General features: G+C 33.7%; 1 protein-coding gene across 1 annotated transcript in view; it reads right to left on the bottom strand.

Moving 5' to 3' along the window:
• LOC144969412 (monocarboxylate transporter 12-like) overlaps window positions 1-18892 on the bottom strand; it is a 41986-nt gene that overhangs the window by 21000 nt on the left and 2094 nt on the right. The window contains exons 2-3 of the mRNA XM_078908524.1: window positions 3825-4027; window positions 286-426 (exon numbers count right to left, since the gene is read on the bottom strand). Of these exons, the coding sequence (XP_078764650.1) occupies window positions 286-426; window positions 3825-4023 (340 nt within the window). The 5' untranslated portion in view covers window positions 4024-4027. The remainder of the gene's footprint in view (window positions 1-285; window positions 427-3824; window positions 4028-18892) is intronic.

The following is an 18892-nucleotide window of genomic DNA, read 5'->3' as shown; positions in this document are numbered from 1 at the left end:
AAATTTTGTATTTGGAGTGCTTGGCTCGCAGTAGGTTTGTTTACAAATAACTTCTCCCCGGGTGACGTCCAATCAAGGGACGCTACTCTTCCGCTAATCTCATTCCCTATATACCGAGAACGGGATGGAAACCGGTCCTCAGAATGTAAACAAAATGTCATGTCCACTACATCATCTCGCCCCCCCCCCCCTTTTTTTTTCACCCGTGATCCCAAATAATTTAATCATTATCGATTGAATTAAAAAGTTGATTGGCTACAACTTATTGAGAAATACAATAGATACCTGTTAATCCGAGTGTGATGTATAGAACAGGCATGGAAACAACCAGAAAACTGCTTGCAAACCCAACCAGTCCCAATAGTCCGGCGATACACACACACGTTCGGCAGTCCGTCAGAAGGATGACGGCACTGGCCAATGGACCTGTTAATAGAGAAGAAAAGCCATGACGTCACACCTTCTACTTTTGCGGTTCCAAAATCCTTGGACGTGTGTATGTAACCAGCTCTCCGTAGGACTAGTTATGAAAATGTTATGTATTGAATCATAAGGTGGCACAACTATTTTAGTTGCAGGATAGTAAAAGCAGCTTCTAAGGATTGTGGGTCGTAAAACGACTTAACGAGATATTTGCTAGGTTTGGATACCAAAACGTAATTTCACGACAGCAACGATAACGAAGCCCTATTCTACGCGTGTCGTAGATACCAAAATTGCTATGTTTTATTTTAACGTAAAGCTTTACTCCAAGAGAACTTTATTTTTTCAATCCGCAGTCGAATCGGGCTGATCTTTTGAGATGGTTTATTCCCTGTACTATTTTGTCTGCTTTCTTTAGTGTTTCACACCCATTTTTTGAGATGGTTTATTCCATGTACTATTCTGTCTGATTTCTTTAGTGTTTCACACCCATTTTTTGAGATGGTTTATTCCCTGTACTTTTTTGTCTGCTTTCTTTAGTGTTTCACATCCATTTTTGAGATGGTTTATTCCATGTACTTTTCTGTCTGCTTTCTTTATTGTTTCAGAACCAATTTTTTGAGATGGTTTATTCCATGTACTTTTCTGTCTGCTTTCTTTATTGTTTCAGAACCAATTTTTTGAGATGGTTTATTCCATGTACTTTTCTGTCTGCTTTCTTTATTGTTTCAGAACCAATTTTTTGAGATGGTTTATTCCATGTACTTTTCTGTCTGGTTTCTTTATTGTTTCAGAACCAATTTTTTGAGATGGTTTACTCCATGTACTTTTCTGTCTGCTTTCTTTATTGTTTCAGAACCAATTTTTTGAGATGGTTTATTCCATGTACTTTTCTGTCTGGTTTCTTTATTGTTTCAGAACCAATTTTTTGAGATGGTTTATTCCATGTACTATTCTGTCTGCTTTCTTTAGTGTTTCACACCCATTTTTTGAGATGGTTTTTTTCCATGTACTTTTCTGTCTGCTTTCTCTAGTGTTTCACACCCATTTTTTGAGATGTTTTTTTCCATGTACTATTCTGTCTGCTTTCTTTAGTGTTTCACACCCATTTTTTGAGATGGTTTTTTTCCATGTATTTTTCTGTCTGCTTTCTTTAGTGTTTCACACCCATTTTTTGAGATGGCTTTTCCATGTACTTTTCTGTCTGCTTTCTTTAGTGTTTCACACTCATTTTTTGAGATGGTTTTTTTCCATGTACTTTTCTGTCTGCTTTCTTTAGTGTTTCACACCCATTTTTTGAGATGGTTTTTTTCCATGTACTTTTCTGTCTGCTTTCTTTTGTATTTCACACCCATTTTTCGAAATGTTTTTTTTTCATGTACTTTTCTGTCTGCTTTTTTTAGTGTTTCACACCCATTTTTGACATGTTTTATTCCATGTACTTTTCTGTCTGCTTTTTTTAGTGTTTCACACCCATTTTTTGAGATGGTTTTTTTCCATGTACTTTTCTGTCTGCTTTCTTTAGTGTTTCACACCCATTTTTTGAGATGTTTTGTTTCCATGTACTTTTTTGTCTGCTTTCTTTCGTGTTTCACACCCATTTTTTGAGATGTTTTGTTTCCATGTACTTTTCTGTCTGCTTTCTTTAGTGTTTCACACCCATTTTTTGAGATGGTTTTTTTCCATGTACTTTTCTGTCTGCTTTCTTTTGTATTTCACACCCATTTTTCGAAATGTTTTTTTTTCATGTACTTTTCTGTCTGCTTTTTTTAGTGTTTCACACCCATTTTTGAGATGTTTTATTCCATGTACTTTTCTGTCTGCTTTTTTAGTGTTTCACACCCATTTTTTTAGATGGTTTTTTTCCATGTACTTTTCTGTCTGCTTTCTTTAGTGTTTCACACCCATTTTTTGAGATGTTTTGTTTCCATGTACTTTTTTGTCTGCTTTCTTTCGTGTTTCTCACCCATTTTTTGAGATGTTTTGTTTCCATGTACTTTTCTGTCTGCTTTCTTTAGTGTTTCACACCCATTTTTTGAGATGTTTTGTTTCCATGTACTTTTCTGTCTGCTTTCTTTAGTGTTTCACACACATTTTTTTTCAGATCACAACCGATTAAGAACGTTATCGACAAAAATGGGCAAAATATATTTTTAATATCCTAGATTAACCCACTCAATCCTACATAAAAAATGTATTAAAAATGAGCATGTGCATAGATAATTGTATTCAACTACCATTGACATGTACAAATTAAGAGCATTAGCTTTGATACTTCGCCTATAATTTGTCTTAGAAAAATGTAATGAATAGGCATAGGGTAAAAGTAACCCCGGGTATACTACGGATATAGTCGGTGTTAGGGTTGAGTGAGTGGAAGTGGCAAGACGTGTGGGCAGGTGGTTCCTTTTACGCTCATAACGAAAGAACGAACGACTCAAATCTGCACTCGGTACTCGATTGCTTTTCATAATTCGGTTTGCCAGTTCTCGTGAGCCCGAATCGGTTTAAGTCGATGCGTACATATATACAGGTCTGATATCCGGTCCCACTTATGGGCCTAGTTTAACATTTCTGTAATGGACAATATTACGTCAGTTTTTTGAGATTTCTATTACAACAATGAGCCCATAAGGAATTGGGTTATCAGACCTGCAAATATGTGCCTGAATCGCTTTAAGTCCATTATTCTATTGATAACCCAATAAATTGCCACACAATGAAAAATAAACTCAGATTTTTTTCATTTTGGTAGAAAACTTCTACTTCATCTTATTGCCAGATTAAAAATGACCCTCTACTTGTCAAAAAAGTTTTTTTTAAATCCAAGATGTTTAGGGCTTGCTCTAGATGCATTGTCACAATGCGTTTGACCAACATCTTATTGCACTGCAAAACAAAGTATTAATTTTCATTGATATAAGGACAACGTACATATATAGGGGCTGCATGGCTTGGTGCTATGGTCTTCGCATCGTGCTCGAAAGGTACCGAGTTCGATCATCCGCCGCAGCGCAGTGTGACCTTGAGTAAGTCACCTCGCGCTAGGTCAAATTGCGGCGCTGCATTGCGGGTGACGCCCGGGTTATTTCAGTCTTCCCTTGGAATAGACCCAAGAAACAAATTTCCCCTATGGGATGAATAAAAGGAATTTTTTTTTCTATTTATTTTTTTTAAATAGAAGATTCACAACCATTTTTCTTCTTTTTTTTCCCGGGTGCTGATTTGACTTGAAAGTGTCAATTAAAGCAGGAGTTACCAATGTCTTTTTACAAGCTGGACCAAAATTAAATAATTTCTTAAAGATAATAACATAGGGCTTTTATCTTTTTTTAAACATTATTTTGATAAACAAACAAAAAAAAAACTCATAAAAACTAAAAATCCGGGTTAGGACTTACTAGCGATGGCAAATAACGAGCAGTAATAGGACATCAGCCAAGATGCCTCCACGGTGTTGACTTCAAATGTTTCTATCAAAGCTTCGTTGATAACACCACAGTTGTAGTTGATACTAACCAACACTAACATGTTGAAGAAGCCGGCAGGCAGGATAACCCACCTCCAACTATCCGCTCGGCCAGGTTTCCGGTCCGCCATTTAACTGGGGAAATTATTTAAATAAACGACCTTAAAACACGTGAGCTTTCATATATGATCATAATGTGCACAAATCGCTTTATAAGGGGTCCCAAGCCAACAGCAAGACTGAATATGTAGGACCAGACATTACACCTGCAAAGTGATCATGAAATTCTTTTCCGTAAAAAAAAAACAAAACAAAACGAAACAAAAAAAAAAAACAATAAACAAGACAACGGTTTTAAGTCCAGGTAACATCTAAGTATGGGGATAAGTGAAAATGAATGAATGAAGAGTCTTTTCCAAGAAATCAAATTTTGCGCCGTTCACAACGGGACACGAACCCGGGACATACAGGTCGCTGATTGTCATGCATGGCATTTAACTACAAAGCCACAAACGCGTCAAATTTGTTTTATGAGATTCTGATGAACTAATTGAAGAAAAAAATAATCCTTCAGATGCTATTAGGCCCACGGAGCCAGAGTTTAGCTGGTTTCTCTAGCATGAAATGGGCAATAAATATCAATACGCTTCAACAGTCGTAACGTCACTTCCCTCCTTATGACGCATGGTAACTTAATAACTGGCTCTAAACTATCGGAACAATGGCGGACGCCCTTATGAAATATTTCTCCGACGAGCATAAAAGCATATCCAGACGAAAAAAAAACATAAATCCAATCATGTTTTGACTTTTACACATTCTGATCACAAGACATATGATAAGTTCTAGCCAGCATGAAGAATAAAAAGTAATGATTATCTTTGTTTAGAACCACGATGGCCGCCATTGCTGGGCGACGTGACTCAGACTATTGAATCCAATTGCTTTCTACTCTTTGAATAGGACAAACCAAGTCTATCCCTAATTACTTTCTTCTCGACATATCTTACAGACACAGCTGCCCAATCCCTGTTGGGTGGACAGGGGATCAGGAAAAAAATCTCACCTTCAGCCGTGATCGATGTCGTCGCTTTACGCGTGAAGCGAGTGCTTTATCAATTGCACCATTGAGACCATCAACTAATCGAAGGAAATTAAGTTTAATATGAAAACAAATCACAATGACTAAATGTTACAATGAATGACATAATTAGTCGGGTGGTGAAAAGGTTTGAACTGAGATACTGCCAAGTTTAGTTAGGAGGTCAATTTTTATATAAAAAGTGAATTCTTGTCATAAATGATTAAATCAACCCTTTTTTACATCTTTAGGAAATATAAAAGCTTAATTTCTGTTCTAAATATTCTTTACTGCTAGTCAAGTTGAAAAAGGATAAAATTTGAGAAAAGTTGCTTGACACGTTTCCCATACATCTGACCATAACTTCATGACAATCACCCGATGTACTTCAAATAAAGATTAAAATGCTCTGGGGAGAATATTCTTCCAGAAAATGAAAAAAGTGCAAATCCGAAATGTTCACCTTCCGACTGATTATGCCATGCACTGACACAAATATCAAAGTTTTCCAGCGGACAAAAAACCTAAAATCACCCTCCACTCTTCTCAATGAAAGCACTGAATCTCACTGACAATTCATAAAGAGAGCCGTATTTTACATTTCACGGTGATGTTTGGTTACATATAAAATACACTATACCTCTAAAAGATAGAATCACTCCTATTATAACAATGAAATAAGTAAAAACCAGCTCTTCAACCAGTTTACAAGACGCTTATTTTATGATGTGGCCAGAAAACTCGCCCTTCACACATCGATCGATTTAAGTGACCCTCGCCCTGCTAAAATCTTTCAAACCTAGGACGTGTCTTTCCAGAGTACGACAGTTAACTGGTTAAATCTCAAATGCAATTTTCACACGTTACACAAAACTCACATCAAAATGCCATTGTCACAGATTAATCACATTTAATGAAAGTGATGTCACTACTTGCTTGCAATACGAATTAATCTTTCCTTGAAGGTCACTTTGATTGCCGGGCACTGGTAAAACGACTTTCTAAAAATTGGCCAGAATAATTGTTACTCATCCCACTGATCGATTAAAAATCTCCAACTCGTTATACTGTATTAAACCCGAGACTTCTTTTTCTCAGGAGTCCCAAGTTTATGAATATTTTTTGACGAGCATTTACCGGTTTAAGAATTTCTGGAAAGTTGATCGCTGTAACACGTTTGCTGCCTTACTCTAGAATATAAACGGTATTTAAATAATTCGCCCTAAAACTCGTCCTACAAATATCGATCGATTTAAATGACCCACATTTTGGTGAAAACTCTCAAACCTGGGACTTCGGTTTGAGAGTTTTTGCCAAGACAAAGGTCATATATCTAAATCAATTGATATTTTAAGGACGAATTTTCTGACCAAATTCTTAAATACACTGTCATACTGAGTATGACAGTTAATAACTGGTTAATCGATGATTAATGAGAAGTTAAAACTTCCTGGTTAAAAATCGTATTGCCAGTGCAAAGTAGACTAATTTGAACAGCTTACTCTGATAGAAATATGGCATAAAATATTGATGGAAAAAACAGAGATCTCTAAGTGATAATAATATACATTTGCATATTACGCTGGTATTATCCAATGCGGTTTTGAAGAAATCCCTCATCAATCATATGATAATATAAATATAGTCCCAATTTCGTAAATCACCAAGATTAGGAGTAGAAAGCCCCTAAGAGAGATAAACGGAAAATTCAATGGGTACAAATTTATGGCAGCATATGGGTTTATCAGTTGCTGCCGCGTAAATGTTTATGTATAGTTGTTAGAAATTATTAGTGCCCCCCCCCCCCCTTATCTCTCTCTCTCTCTCTCTCTCTCTCTCTCTCTCTCTTTCTCTCTCTTTCCCTCTCTTTCTCTCTCACTCTCTCTTAATTCTCTCTATCTGTCTATTTATCTATCTCTATAATATATATTATTTTAATATTTACCACACTGTTGGAGTCAGTCAACATCGATGTTTCAGGCCTTTTTCAGCCATCGTCAGGACTGTGTGTTACATGAGTTTACTTCTGATACCAGCCGACAAATCCAACAACTATTATAAGAAAAAAAAACAAAAAAACTCATGTAACACACAGTCCTGGCGATAGCTGAAAAAGGCCTGAAACATCGATGTAGACTGATTCCAACATTGTGGTAAATATTAAAATATTAATTCGCTCCATTGCTACATGTCGAGCACTATTCTTACCATATTTGTATCCAACACGATTCAATATATATATATATATATTATTTAAAATATTTACCACAATGTTTGAGACAGTCTACATTAATGTTTCAGGCTTAATTTGCCATCGTCAGGACTGAGTTGTTTTGTTGACTGTTGTTGTTTCTTGAAGTGGTTCCGCTTTAAAGTTGCTTAACAAGAATTTACGCCGATGGGGACACTTTCCGTATATCTCCCCATCGGCGTAAATTCTTGTTAAGCAATTTTAAAGCGGAACCACTTCAAGAAACAACAACAGTCAACAAAACAACTCAGTCCTGACGATGGCAAATTAAGCCTGAAACATTAATGTAGACTGTCTCAAACATTGTGGTAAATATTTTAAATAATAATAATTCGCTCCATTACTGCATGTCGAGCACTTTTCGTACCATATTTGTATCAAACACGATTCAATATATATATATATATATATATATATATATATATATATATATATATATATATATATCAATCTATCTATTTATATATCAATCTATCTATTTATCTATTTATCTGTGTGTGTGTGTGTGTGTGTGTCGTTGTGGCACACAAATAACCCCATAATAAAAACTTGAGCTGTTATTTAGCGCACTATGCACTAACATGTGCTCATACCTGGGGTTCCAAGCCAACAGCAGCCTATAATATCATGTAGATTAAACATTATTAAACATTTATCTTTCAACTCAATAACACAATAATGGAGCTCCACATAATTGTATAAAATCTGCAGTAATAGGCAATCCGACTTTTCAGATAAAGACGTTGACCTTAAACTTGAAGGGACATGACGCTTTTGAGGCGCTATTACTGTCTTTTTCTGACAGAGAAATTTATCTATTGCTGCTACGGACCAAATTTTACTAATGAATGTAGTGAGATAATAAGAATAATGATCCTTTTCCAAGAATTCAATTTATCTTAGAAAGCTCCATACCGGAATGATTACCCAATAACAGCTTTTATATTCTTTTTTTATCTACTGTTCAATAGTATTTTTCATTAAACAAGAGATTATACATTGCCTTGTTGACTTCCACAATGCGTTTGATCTTGTCGAGAAAACTATCTTTTGAGCCTGTTGTGAAAAATGACTGTTCACGGAAGAAATTTTCTGCGAGGTCAGAGCACTGATGAGCAATTATGAGGACATGTGCGGGTATGATTATGACACAATTGATGACATTCCAGATTATTCTAAATGTACGAGTAGAGCCCAAAAAGGATGTATTCTATAATTATTTTTATTATGAAGTCAAGACATCGGATTCTATCGGGTATGTATGTAAAGACAATCGGAAACAACTCCAGGACAAAACGCTGGACCTAGAGCTTTTCCAATCAATGCCATCCTTGCGCTCAATATCTCTTGGTTTTGTTACATGACACAATGCTATACCTTCCGAAGCTCATAGAAAACACGTGACCTTCCGCACTCTGACAAAGCAATCTTTTTTTCATCTTGGTCTGAAAACTGTTACTCTAAACATGGATCGATTTAAAAGACGCTCAACATCTCAAAATGTCTCAAATCTGAAACTAATAAATGACAGTTAACTGTCAAAATATCTCAAATATTATAATACTAAATGATAGTCAACTTGTGAAAATGTATCAAATTTGATACTAAAACTAAATGACCCTCAACTTGTCAAAAAGTCTCAATTCTGACTATATGACTCTCCAACTTGTCAAAATGTCTCAAAACTGAGTGAAGTCTCAGGTTTGATACTATTTGACAGGTTGTGGGTGATTTTAATCGATTGAGATCTGAAGCAAACGAACAAGTTGAGGGTCATTTTAATCGACGGATATTTGAAGTGAAATTTTTCTGTCCAAAATGAAATTTTAAAAACCTTTTTTTTGTCAGAATACGGTCGTTAATCTAATCATCGGGTGATTGACAAATTCGTAAGATTACATATTATGAATGTCAAGTGTTGTTAAAGCATAAACATTCTTGATAAAGATCTGATTTGCAGTATGAAAAGATAAATAAAAGTTATATTTGATCCAAACAATGTCACACAAAGTAATGACCTGGCAATGTTTTATGGTCTGTGTGTGGCTATGTGGTCGAGTGGTATATGACACTCGCCTTCGTATTGGAAGATCCTGAGTTCAATCCCGCTCTGGGTAGGGCTTGTTCAGTCCTTGGTAACATTCTCTCATCGTACTGTGCGACTATGTAGCGGGACGCCGAAAGGGGCTCCTAAGTTTCATACCCTGTACTAATATCTGCCGTAGGTCCGTAGGGTTCAAATGGAGTTTGCGATTCAGTCGCACACATTCTCTCTTTTTTGTTCTTCTGTCAGTAAATCGGGCACTCATATTACAGTCTTCATGTGAAGATGGTAATTGAAATTTCTGTGAATTGAGTCATTTGAGAGTCTGGTAGTTTCTCTAGTTTGTGTATAGAATATGAAGGTCTTCTTAAATGAGGTGTTAGATAGAATTGACAGCTTTCTCGTTTACAGCTGAATTTGAGCGTCCACGACGTGGAATATCAAACATATGTTTTCTACCTTGATTGAATTCTCGCACCCAACAGCAAACAGTCGGAAAAGAGCAAGAAGATTCACCTCAAACATTATGCAAACTTTCATGGATTAAAGTTGGGGATTCACATAGCTGTGAAAGCATACTAAATAATATGTAGAATCGAATATTATATTTTAAAAACTCCCTTTTGAATTTTCAGACTTCTCATCACTTCCTTTAGATTTCATTTCCATGAAATAAAAAGATGTGAAATAAGTAAATACTGGGTTTGAGAGTAAGGCATGTTAAAGATTACTTCAAAATATACATTTTATGTCTGAACTTGATAGCCAAGTTGCTACCAGAACTTTCCGATTATTCCTCTTTTCCATCTAGTTATTTATTTGTTCATTTATCTATGTTACATATTGGTTAATATGTATATTTATTTTACTTGTGTATTACATTTATTTAATTTATAGCATTTATTAATTGATCTGTTCAGCCCGACCTGTGCTTATTTGCAAAAATGCGCACTTCGGCTTTACCTTTCTATTCATTCATTCACCTACGTTATTATAACTACGGCCATGTGGTCTTGTGGTACCTACGACACTCGTATTCGGATCGGAAGGTTCTTGGTTTGAGTCTTGTTCTGAGCGGTCCTTGAAATGAAAAAGGGTCTTTACTGATTATGAGGCAATGTACAAACAACATCCCGTGAATGGGAACAAGGTGACATGATCTGGGTCTGTTGAGGACACGACCCCAATACCTACCTCCAAATTACGAGAGAAAGACTTTACCACAAACTATGCCACGCTTGACTTCTAAATGTTGACAAATGACGCCAACTCGATCAGAACTAATGGCTATTGGTTTCTATACAGTGTGAATCTAGTACCGACTTTGCTGTCCACTGAATAAACACATTTATTATTATATTCTGTCTAGAAACTTTCCATCAATGTATTATAGATAAATTAAAATAACCCTCAACTAGTCCAAAAAAATGTCTCAAGCTTAATACTTCAACGAAGAAGTCTCAGGTTTGAGACCTTTTCACTACTTGATGGTCATTTTAATCGATTAATATTTGACGGAAAAGTTATCTGGACAACATGAAGCGATAGACGTTTAGTCAATGAACGACAGGATAAGGTTTATGAGATCAAGGACTTAATTCCCATTCAATCAAGAATTACTATTAGGACCACAGCATTCTTCAAGAGAAATGGACTACGCCAGTCGCTCCTATATTTTTTGCTGAGGTAGGTGCGTAGACTGAGTTATACGTTATTAATACCTTTGTAATAATATTGGTTACAAAAACATACTATGGATGGTATACGTTTAAGTAAAATACTCACATAATCTGCATGCTAGTTGAAACGTTCAAATGACAAAAGTATGTGTAATCTTAAACATTTATATCATATCGTATCATATTATACCATATCATATCATATCATATCATATCATATCATATTATCATATCATATCATATCATATCATATCATATCATATCATATCTTATCATATCATATCATATTATATCATATCATATCACATCATATCATATCATATCATATCATATCATATCATATCATATCATATCGTATCATATTATACCATATCATATCATATCATATCATATTATACCATATCATATCATATCATATTATATCATATCATATCATATCATATCATATCATATCATATCATATCATATCGTATCATATCATATCATATCATATCATATCGTATCATATTATACCATATCATACCATATCATATCATATCATATCATATCATATCATAATGTGGGGTAGTCGCACACATATGTAATGGCTTATGATCGCATAGTGGTGTTTTTGATAGATAATAATATTATCCTTTGCGTCGTGTTGTAGATGTTAATAATGACGAAAGAGTTTAGGGGCCGGTGATGATAATTGAATGCACAACATCAAGACATTCAAATAAAAGTCCAGATTCCAAGTTTCATTTCTTACAGTTTTATTTGTTTGTGATAAATTCAAAATCCAAATCATGATAAATTCCAAATCCAAATCAAATAGCATGGTCATAATTCAATCAGTTTTATAAATTCCAAATCCGTAAAATCAGTCCACATGTAAAGTCAATTTTGCCTAAGTAACCATTTTCAATGTTCGTGGAATATTTCTAAGTCCGTAAAAGCAAATAAATGATGGTGAGCACAAAAGGTTTAAAGTGTGCAGCTCATGGTCAAGTTGAATCCTCCCGTTTTCCTCGAAACATCCTCTTTTATCCCTATCAAAATTTTACCATAGTTCCATCGTTTCCACGCCCCCTTGCAGTTTTGACAGTTCCCTGTCAGTCTATAATCCAACCCCTAAGAGTAAGACCAAATCATAATCAAACCTGAAACGTCAATTCCTACATATTGGCGTTAAACCCCGCCTTTTATGATATAATATTACTTTTGGTAAACGTTAGTTCAGTACGCCCAAATAATCTGTACGCCCAAATAATAAATTCCAACTATAATTTGATGCTATTATCCCCAATAACCAAGTAACACCGATCAAAGAAAGTAATTTTCTAGTACTCAATATAATGACCAATCCTTTAACTTTGGAACGTAAAACTGTCCTAGACTACTCAATATAATGACCAAGTTTAACTGATATACAAGCACTGTGAACTCATTAAACCCACTTGCTATAAGCTAACTCTCTTACATACGCCCCTTTCTTAGAATTTAAATTGACTTTAAAACAATTTCAATTCAAAAAAATTACAGTGAGAGATTAAATATATATGTAATGTCCAACTAAAATGTAATAAATAAATGTTTAAAATGATAATACTTATACCAGTTAAATATTTAAAAACTTTAAACTTTAAATTCAAAAACACCAAAGTTGATTACAACATTCATATATATCAATTATAGGTTTTATAGTATTACAACATTGATAAATTCACAAACATCAAATTTGATTACAACATCTAAATAGATATATATATATATATCGATTATAGATTTTTCTTTCAAATTACAACATCAACAGTAAGGTATCTATCATTTAAAAGTGATTAAAATTTAAATTTACCAACACGAAAGTTGATTAAACATTTTTATATTTATCGATTATACTTTTTAAGGCATTACAACATTGACAGTAAGATATCAAGTAATTAAAAGTTCAAAGAAAAAATATCTTTTCACCTTAACTTCCATCTTCATAGCAATAAAAGTGTTTAATTCTCGTCATATCCCATCACACATAAATAGTATTGCGTGAAAAAGGATGGTTCAAATTCCATTTGTGATATACTCACGTTGTCTTATTCAATCTCAAATTTAACTCTTTACGACATGGGTGATAATCTCAGCTTCCATGTATGTCTACTCATTTACTGGCATATCAAAACCAGTACCTTGTATATTCCCTTATATTGTATGATTCCATTTAAACAACATTATTACATTAATTCCTACTTATAATATGTGGTACAAATAATGTATTATAGACATCTAGATCCATATACGAAGGATTACATTTCAATTAGTAATAAAAAAATATTTAAAAATAAATCATAATAATAGCATTATCATCATTTTAAAATTCAAGTTGAAGTTATTATCATTCATTGTTCATTGTTGATGGTTCAATTTTTTAAGCTTTTTAAGTCATCAGGGTGTAGTTTACAACTACATTGATATCAAATTGTTCTTTGAGGTCATCCATCAGCGGTCACATTTCTCAGTAATCCGTTCGTTTTGAGAATGGTCATCCTGTAAAAATTGTCAGTAATTGTTAATTAAGTCATTGTCTCTATTTAGAATGAGTTTTCATGTAATGAAAAAAATATATCAACTATAAGAGTTGAGGTGATTGTATTTAGTCTACGTGTTGCATTGTTGTGTGTGTTGTGGTCACTGAATAGCCCAAGTGTCATAAATTCACTTTAATTACTGTTAATTAATTAAAAACTTTTTCCTCTGTAAATGTCTTCGAATTATCACCATAATGTCTTCACATTCAAATATTTAGTGTTTAATAAATAATCAGACATTAGTCTGTCCGACTTGTTCACATCACATATTTAGTGTTTAGTAAATAATCAGTCATTAGTCTGTCCGACTTATTCATATTTAGTACAGTGTAAATAACTAAATAAGTAAAATCTAACACAGTATGTGATTGTGGGCTGTTACTAAAGTGACCAACTTTTGTAATTAGTGTGTTGTATTTGTTCGAGTCTTTTGAATTTGGGACGAAAAAAGACTCTACAGGTAGCAAACGTATGCTTAACCTGTTGGGTTGTTTCTTGGTCTTGTGACGTCGCTGTAATCCATTCATCTCCGGCATCTGGGTCGATTCTCCTCGTTGATATTTGTGGGTGTCGTTGAATCTCATTGTAGATGAAATTGTAAAAATTCAAGATTAACTGTGTGCGAGATCTTGAATTTAAATGAAGTTTCACTTATCCAGCAAGTCAAAAGAAAGTTGTGAACTCAGCCATGTGTTGACAAAGAGTTCGTGTGTAGTAGTCGACAGAGGTCGTGTGTTGTAATTGTCTGTGTTTGTTAATCGAGTTTTGATGAGGTGGCATGTGAGTACACACCAGGTAGATGATGTAATCTGTAGAGTACCGGTGGGTGACGTGAGTCCAAACACCAGGTAGATGATGTAATCTTGCAGAGTTCCGGTGGGTGATGTAAGTCCACACACCAGGTAGATGATGTAATAATAACGTAGTCTAGTAGTGTATGTAGTAGGGTCGAATAAGGTCAACAATATTTTCGTTATTTGAACGCAGGTTGTTGAATATCATACTATAATGAATCCAAGGAAATCGCTCATGTGGCGTTTTGCGATACTTTTTCCTGCATTGTCTTATATACATATATAGCCTTTATCTTTTACAATGATACTAAGACAGGCTTTATTATAATATTCAATGTTTATAAGTTGTAGATATGCTGCACACTTGTATATTGACATAAGTTTAAATTGAATACGCTCACCACTGCATATGAAGGAAGTAGTATTGTTCACAATTGGACATCATTTTTGTAAAAACAATCGTATCTTGAACGTTTATGAAATTATTGACATCGTACATCGTTGGGTATTGTTGTTGTAGAAGTAAATACAAGTAATCCAATTGTTCAATAAAGAATGTAAATATAAAAAGGTTCATGGAAGAAATCTGTGTTGATACAGATATTATTTTATGAATTCTGTCAAGTTTGTATAAGTTGAAAGGTACGATGTAATTGAGGTTGCTGTGTAGTTTGTAGTCTGTAGATTGTGTTGATTCTGGACGTATCAATGACGTAGTGGTTGTCGAGATTGTTACTCCATTTCAAGGTATCCGTGGATAGACCAAAGGGATTAAGACATTTCCAGACCTCTGTTGTGGCTGTGTTTGAGTTGCCTCTGTCGTTGTCATCAGCGTTCCCGTTATGACTGATGGTTGCAAGTGTCCTCTTTCGTTATGACTGTATCATGTTTTAGTGCAAACACTACTTCTGCCTTTGATTAACTCGAATTATTCCCCTTAGAAAATCCCTAATTTAATGAAATATGATTTTGTTTATGTTATCGTAGCACTTCCTACCATTTCAACTGATTGCCGATTGATTACACACTTAAGATTTGACAATTGAACATAACTTCTTCTTCAACTCAGTTACACACTTTATGATATAAATGTTAAATTCAAACCACGCAGTAAATATTGATTACAATTACAACAGCAAATCGATAGGAGAAAAATATGATAATCAAAATATTTGCAGAAACGATATACACTCTGGTCAAGAAAATTCAATGTTTCGCGCCTTTGCCCTCGGCTTATAAAAATATTCATATAACTCATTGCGACGTTATCTCGCGCCTCTTAATATAGCATTGATAATTGTGTGCGCTTTAACCACGCGCATCGTATTTATAAAAATTCTCCGCCTTCTGCATCATTTCATAATGTTAAACCAAGCGCTTTAATCAAAAGCAAAATAAAATATTCCCGAACGCCTCATTCCTGCGTCTCGTAATTTAAACCGTGTGCACTTTAATTACCGCGTCTTACATCACTGCGCTTATTTACCCACTATGCATTTACAGCATTTTACCATATGGGTTACTTATAATTCGCTGATTCTTAACAAGTTAACCACTTGTGTCACAAATATTATCAGCTCACATGACATGATAATGCATTTTCAATATTTTGTTATTCTTCCGTAATATCATTTTAACTCCCATTACAAGACATCAGTCTTTCATAATAATTAATACTCCGTCATTTTATTTGTTCTCCGACTTTAAACCAAAAGTCCGTTATTCCGTTATTATGAGAATATGTCTCCTTTAAAAATCACGATGAAACGCGTTTCAAAACAAAACTAAACAAAACAACGATTGACTCATATTCCGCATAAATCATTTCAACTTAATTTCCAGTGATAAAATCCAAATGTCTTATGTAATCTATTATAACGCCATGTCTCATTACACAACTAAATAAGCTCTGTTGTCGATTACTTGGCTGCGTTAACCACACATTTATTACCAAGAATACAAACAGATATAAAACTTTGCTCTTTGTCATGAACCCATGAATCTCAAAGAGTCAATATCAACCTACCAATTCATCCCTATTGACGGGAGAGAAATATAATCAATGATGTTGTAATATAACAATAAATACCATAAGACATTTTTCAATTATCAAAACTTAGAATTTACGTGTTTTTATTGCCATCGTCTTCTTGAGTCATTTTGACAGAAAATAAAACGTAACAACATTAAATAATGGACCAACTGTTTATGTAATTCCAACAGTAACATACAAAAATTGAAATAAAAATCGACACATCTTTGTTACTGATATTAACAAAACATTGCCATTAACGGTACAAATTAATATTCAAAGATCTATTCCGAAACGCTTGATTGTAAGTAAACGCATTTTCATTTATTTTGAAAAATAAAACGCACTAAAATATTCATTTAAATACTGCAATTTTTATTTTCATCTCTCCCTCTCTTCTTTTTAATTAAATAAAAATACGTATAGCATCAATGCATTATTATTATTATTATTATTATTATTATTATTATTATTATTATTATTATTATTATTATTATTATTATTATTATTATTATTATTATTATTATTATTATTATTATTTTGCCGTTCTATAATATATTGTTTTCACTTTTTGAATATAATATATTGCCCTATATATCTATATTTTTTTAAAATTTCCTTTTCTATCTGTGACTCTTAATTTAAATATTATTTAGTATATTTATTTATTTTTTTAAATATTGTCTTTTGTCAGAATTTTAGGAATCATCTATAATTTCAATATTTTTTTTTCATATATCAATACAAAATAATTCCACTGCTTCACCTTCAAAATTGATATTCATTTTCTTTCCCAAATAAAACTATTTTCCTATCTGTTCACAATTTTCACTTCAAAATTCGAGTCTCACAAAAACTTTAATAGATGTTAACACCGCAACAATATACATTTCTTGTGTTTCCATGGTTCGGAATGATAACATCTTTACATCATGGTATCAGGGCTCCAAATAAAGATATATAAGAATCCTGATTCACGACACCAAATTAGATACATAATGTTGCGTAGTTGCACACATATGTAATGGCTTGTGATCGCATAGTGGTGTTTTTGATAGATAATAATATTATCCTTTGCGTCGTGTTGTAGATGTTAATAATGACGAAAGAGTTTAGGGGCCGGTGATGATAATTGAATGCACAACATCAAGACATTCAAATAAAAGTCCAGATTCCAAGTTTCATTTCTTACAGTTTTATTTGTTTGTGATAAATTCAAAATCCAAATCATGATAAATTCCAAATCCAAATCAAATAGCATGGTCATAATTCAATCAGTTTTATAAATTCCAAATCCGTAAAATCAGTCCACATGTAAAGTCAATTTTGCCTAAGTAACCATTTTCAATGTTCGTGGAATGTTTCTAAGTCCGTAAAAGCAAATAAATGATGGTGAGCACAAAAGGTTTAAAGTGTGCAGCTCATGGTCAAGTTGAATCCTCCCGTTTTCCTCGAAACATCCTCTTTTATCCCTATCAAAATTTTACCCATAGTTCCATCGTTTCCACGCCCCCTTGCAGTTTTGACAGTTCCCTGTCAGTCTATAATCCAACCCCTAAGAGTAAGACCAAATCATAATCAAACCTGAAACGTCAATTCCTACATATTGGCGTTAAACCCCGCCTTTTATGATATAATATTACTTTTGGTAAACGTTAGTTCAGTACGCCCAAATAATCTGTACGCCCAAATAATAAATTCCAACTATAATTTGATGCTATTATCCCCAATAACCAAGTAACACCGATCAAAGAAAGTAATTTTCTAGTACTCAATATAATGACCAATCCTTTAACTTTGGAACGTAAAACTGTCCTAGACTACTCAATATAATGACCAAGTTTAACTGATATACAAGCACTGTGAACTCATTAAACCCACTTGCTATAAGCTAACTCTCTTACAATATCATATCATATCATATCATATCACTCAAAGGGTTATTTAGGCCAACTGAATTTTGAATATTTAAATCTAATCATAATTATACAGTATTGTTTTTATTATTGTAATATTTCATCAAACGTTTTTGCCTCATGTGCAAAGTTATTCACGTTTTTATTGACATAAATTTTAATACTATGCGCCGTTTGGTAGCTGAGCTATGACGTCATCAGTAGAAAAAGGTCATTTTGACGTTAAATTGTAATTTATTTTGGATTTGTCCGACATGATTCTCGACTCTTTATTTCATTTAACATGTCAATCTAAGAATATCAACTTGGAGCATTGCCAGGACACTGTAAAATTATTTTGTGTATGACGTCATCACTGATTGAATTGATGGTTACGATAGCATTTTGAGGGTTGGCGCAACAATGATGGGAACCTTTGGTGACGTCAGTTTTTATGAAAACAAAAATAGATGGCCACGTTTCGCTTTTAATCGGACGATTGCGCAAACACGCAATCACATATCAGAAAGATAAACTTGAATAAATTTGAATTTATAATGTTGAAAACCAAATTGATGTCGTTGCAGCTGGGTTTTTTTTTTTTGAGTTATTCAAACCTGAAATTTGTCAATAATTAAAAACAAACACACTGTAAAGTAC

This window comes from Berghia stephanieae, chromosome 3 (assembly GCF_034508935.2).
Source record: "Berghia stephanieae isolate SIO BIC M18660-M18661 chromosome 3, UCSD_Bste_1.3, whole genome shotgun sequence".
NCBI classification, from domain to species: domain Eukaryota; kingdom Metazoa; phylum Mollusca; class Gastropoda; order Nudibranchia; family Aeolidiidae; genus Berghia; species Berghia stephanieae.
This window is presented reverse-complemented; position numbering and strand designations above follow the sequence as displayed.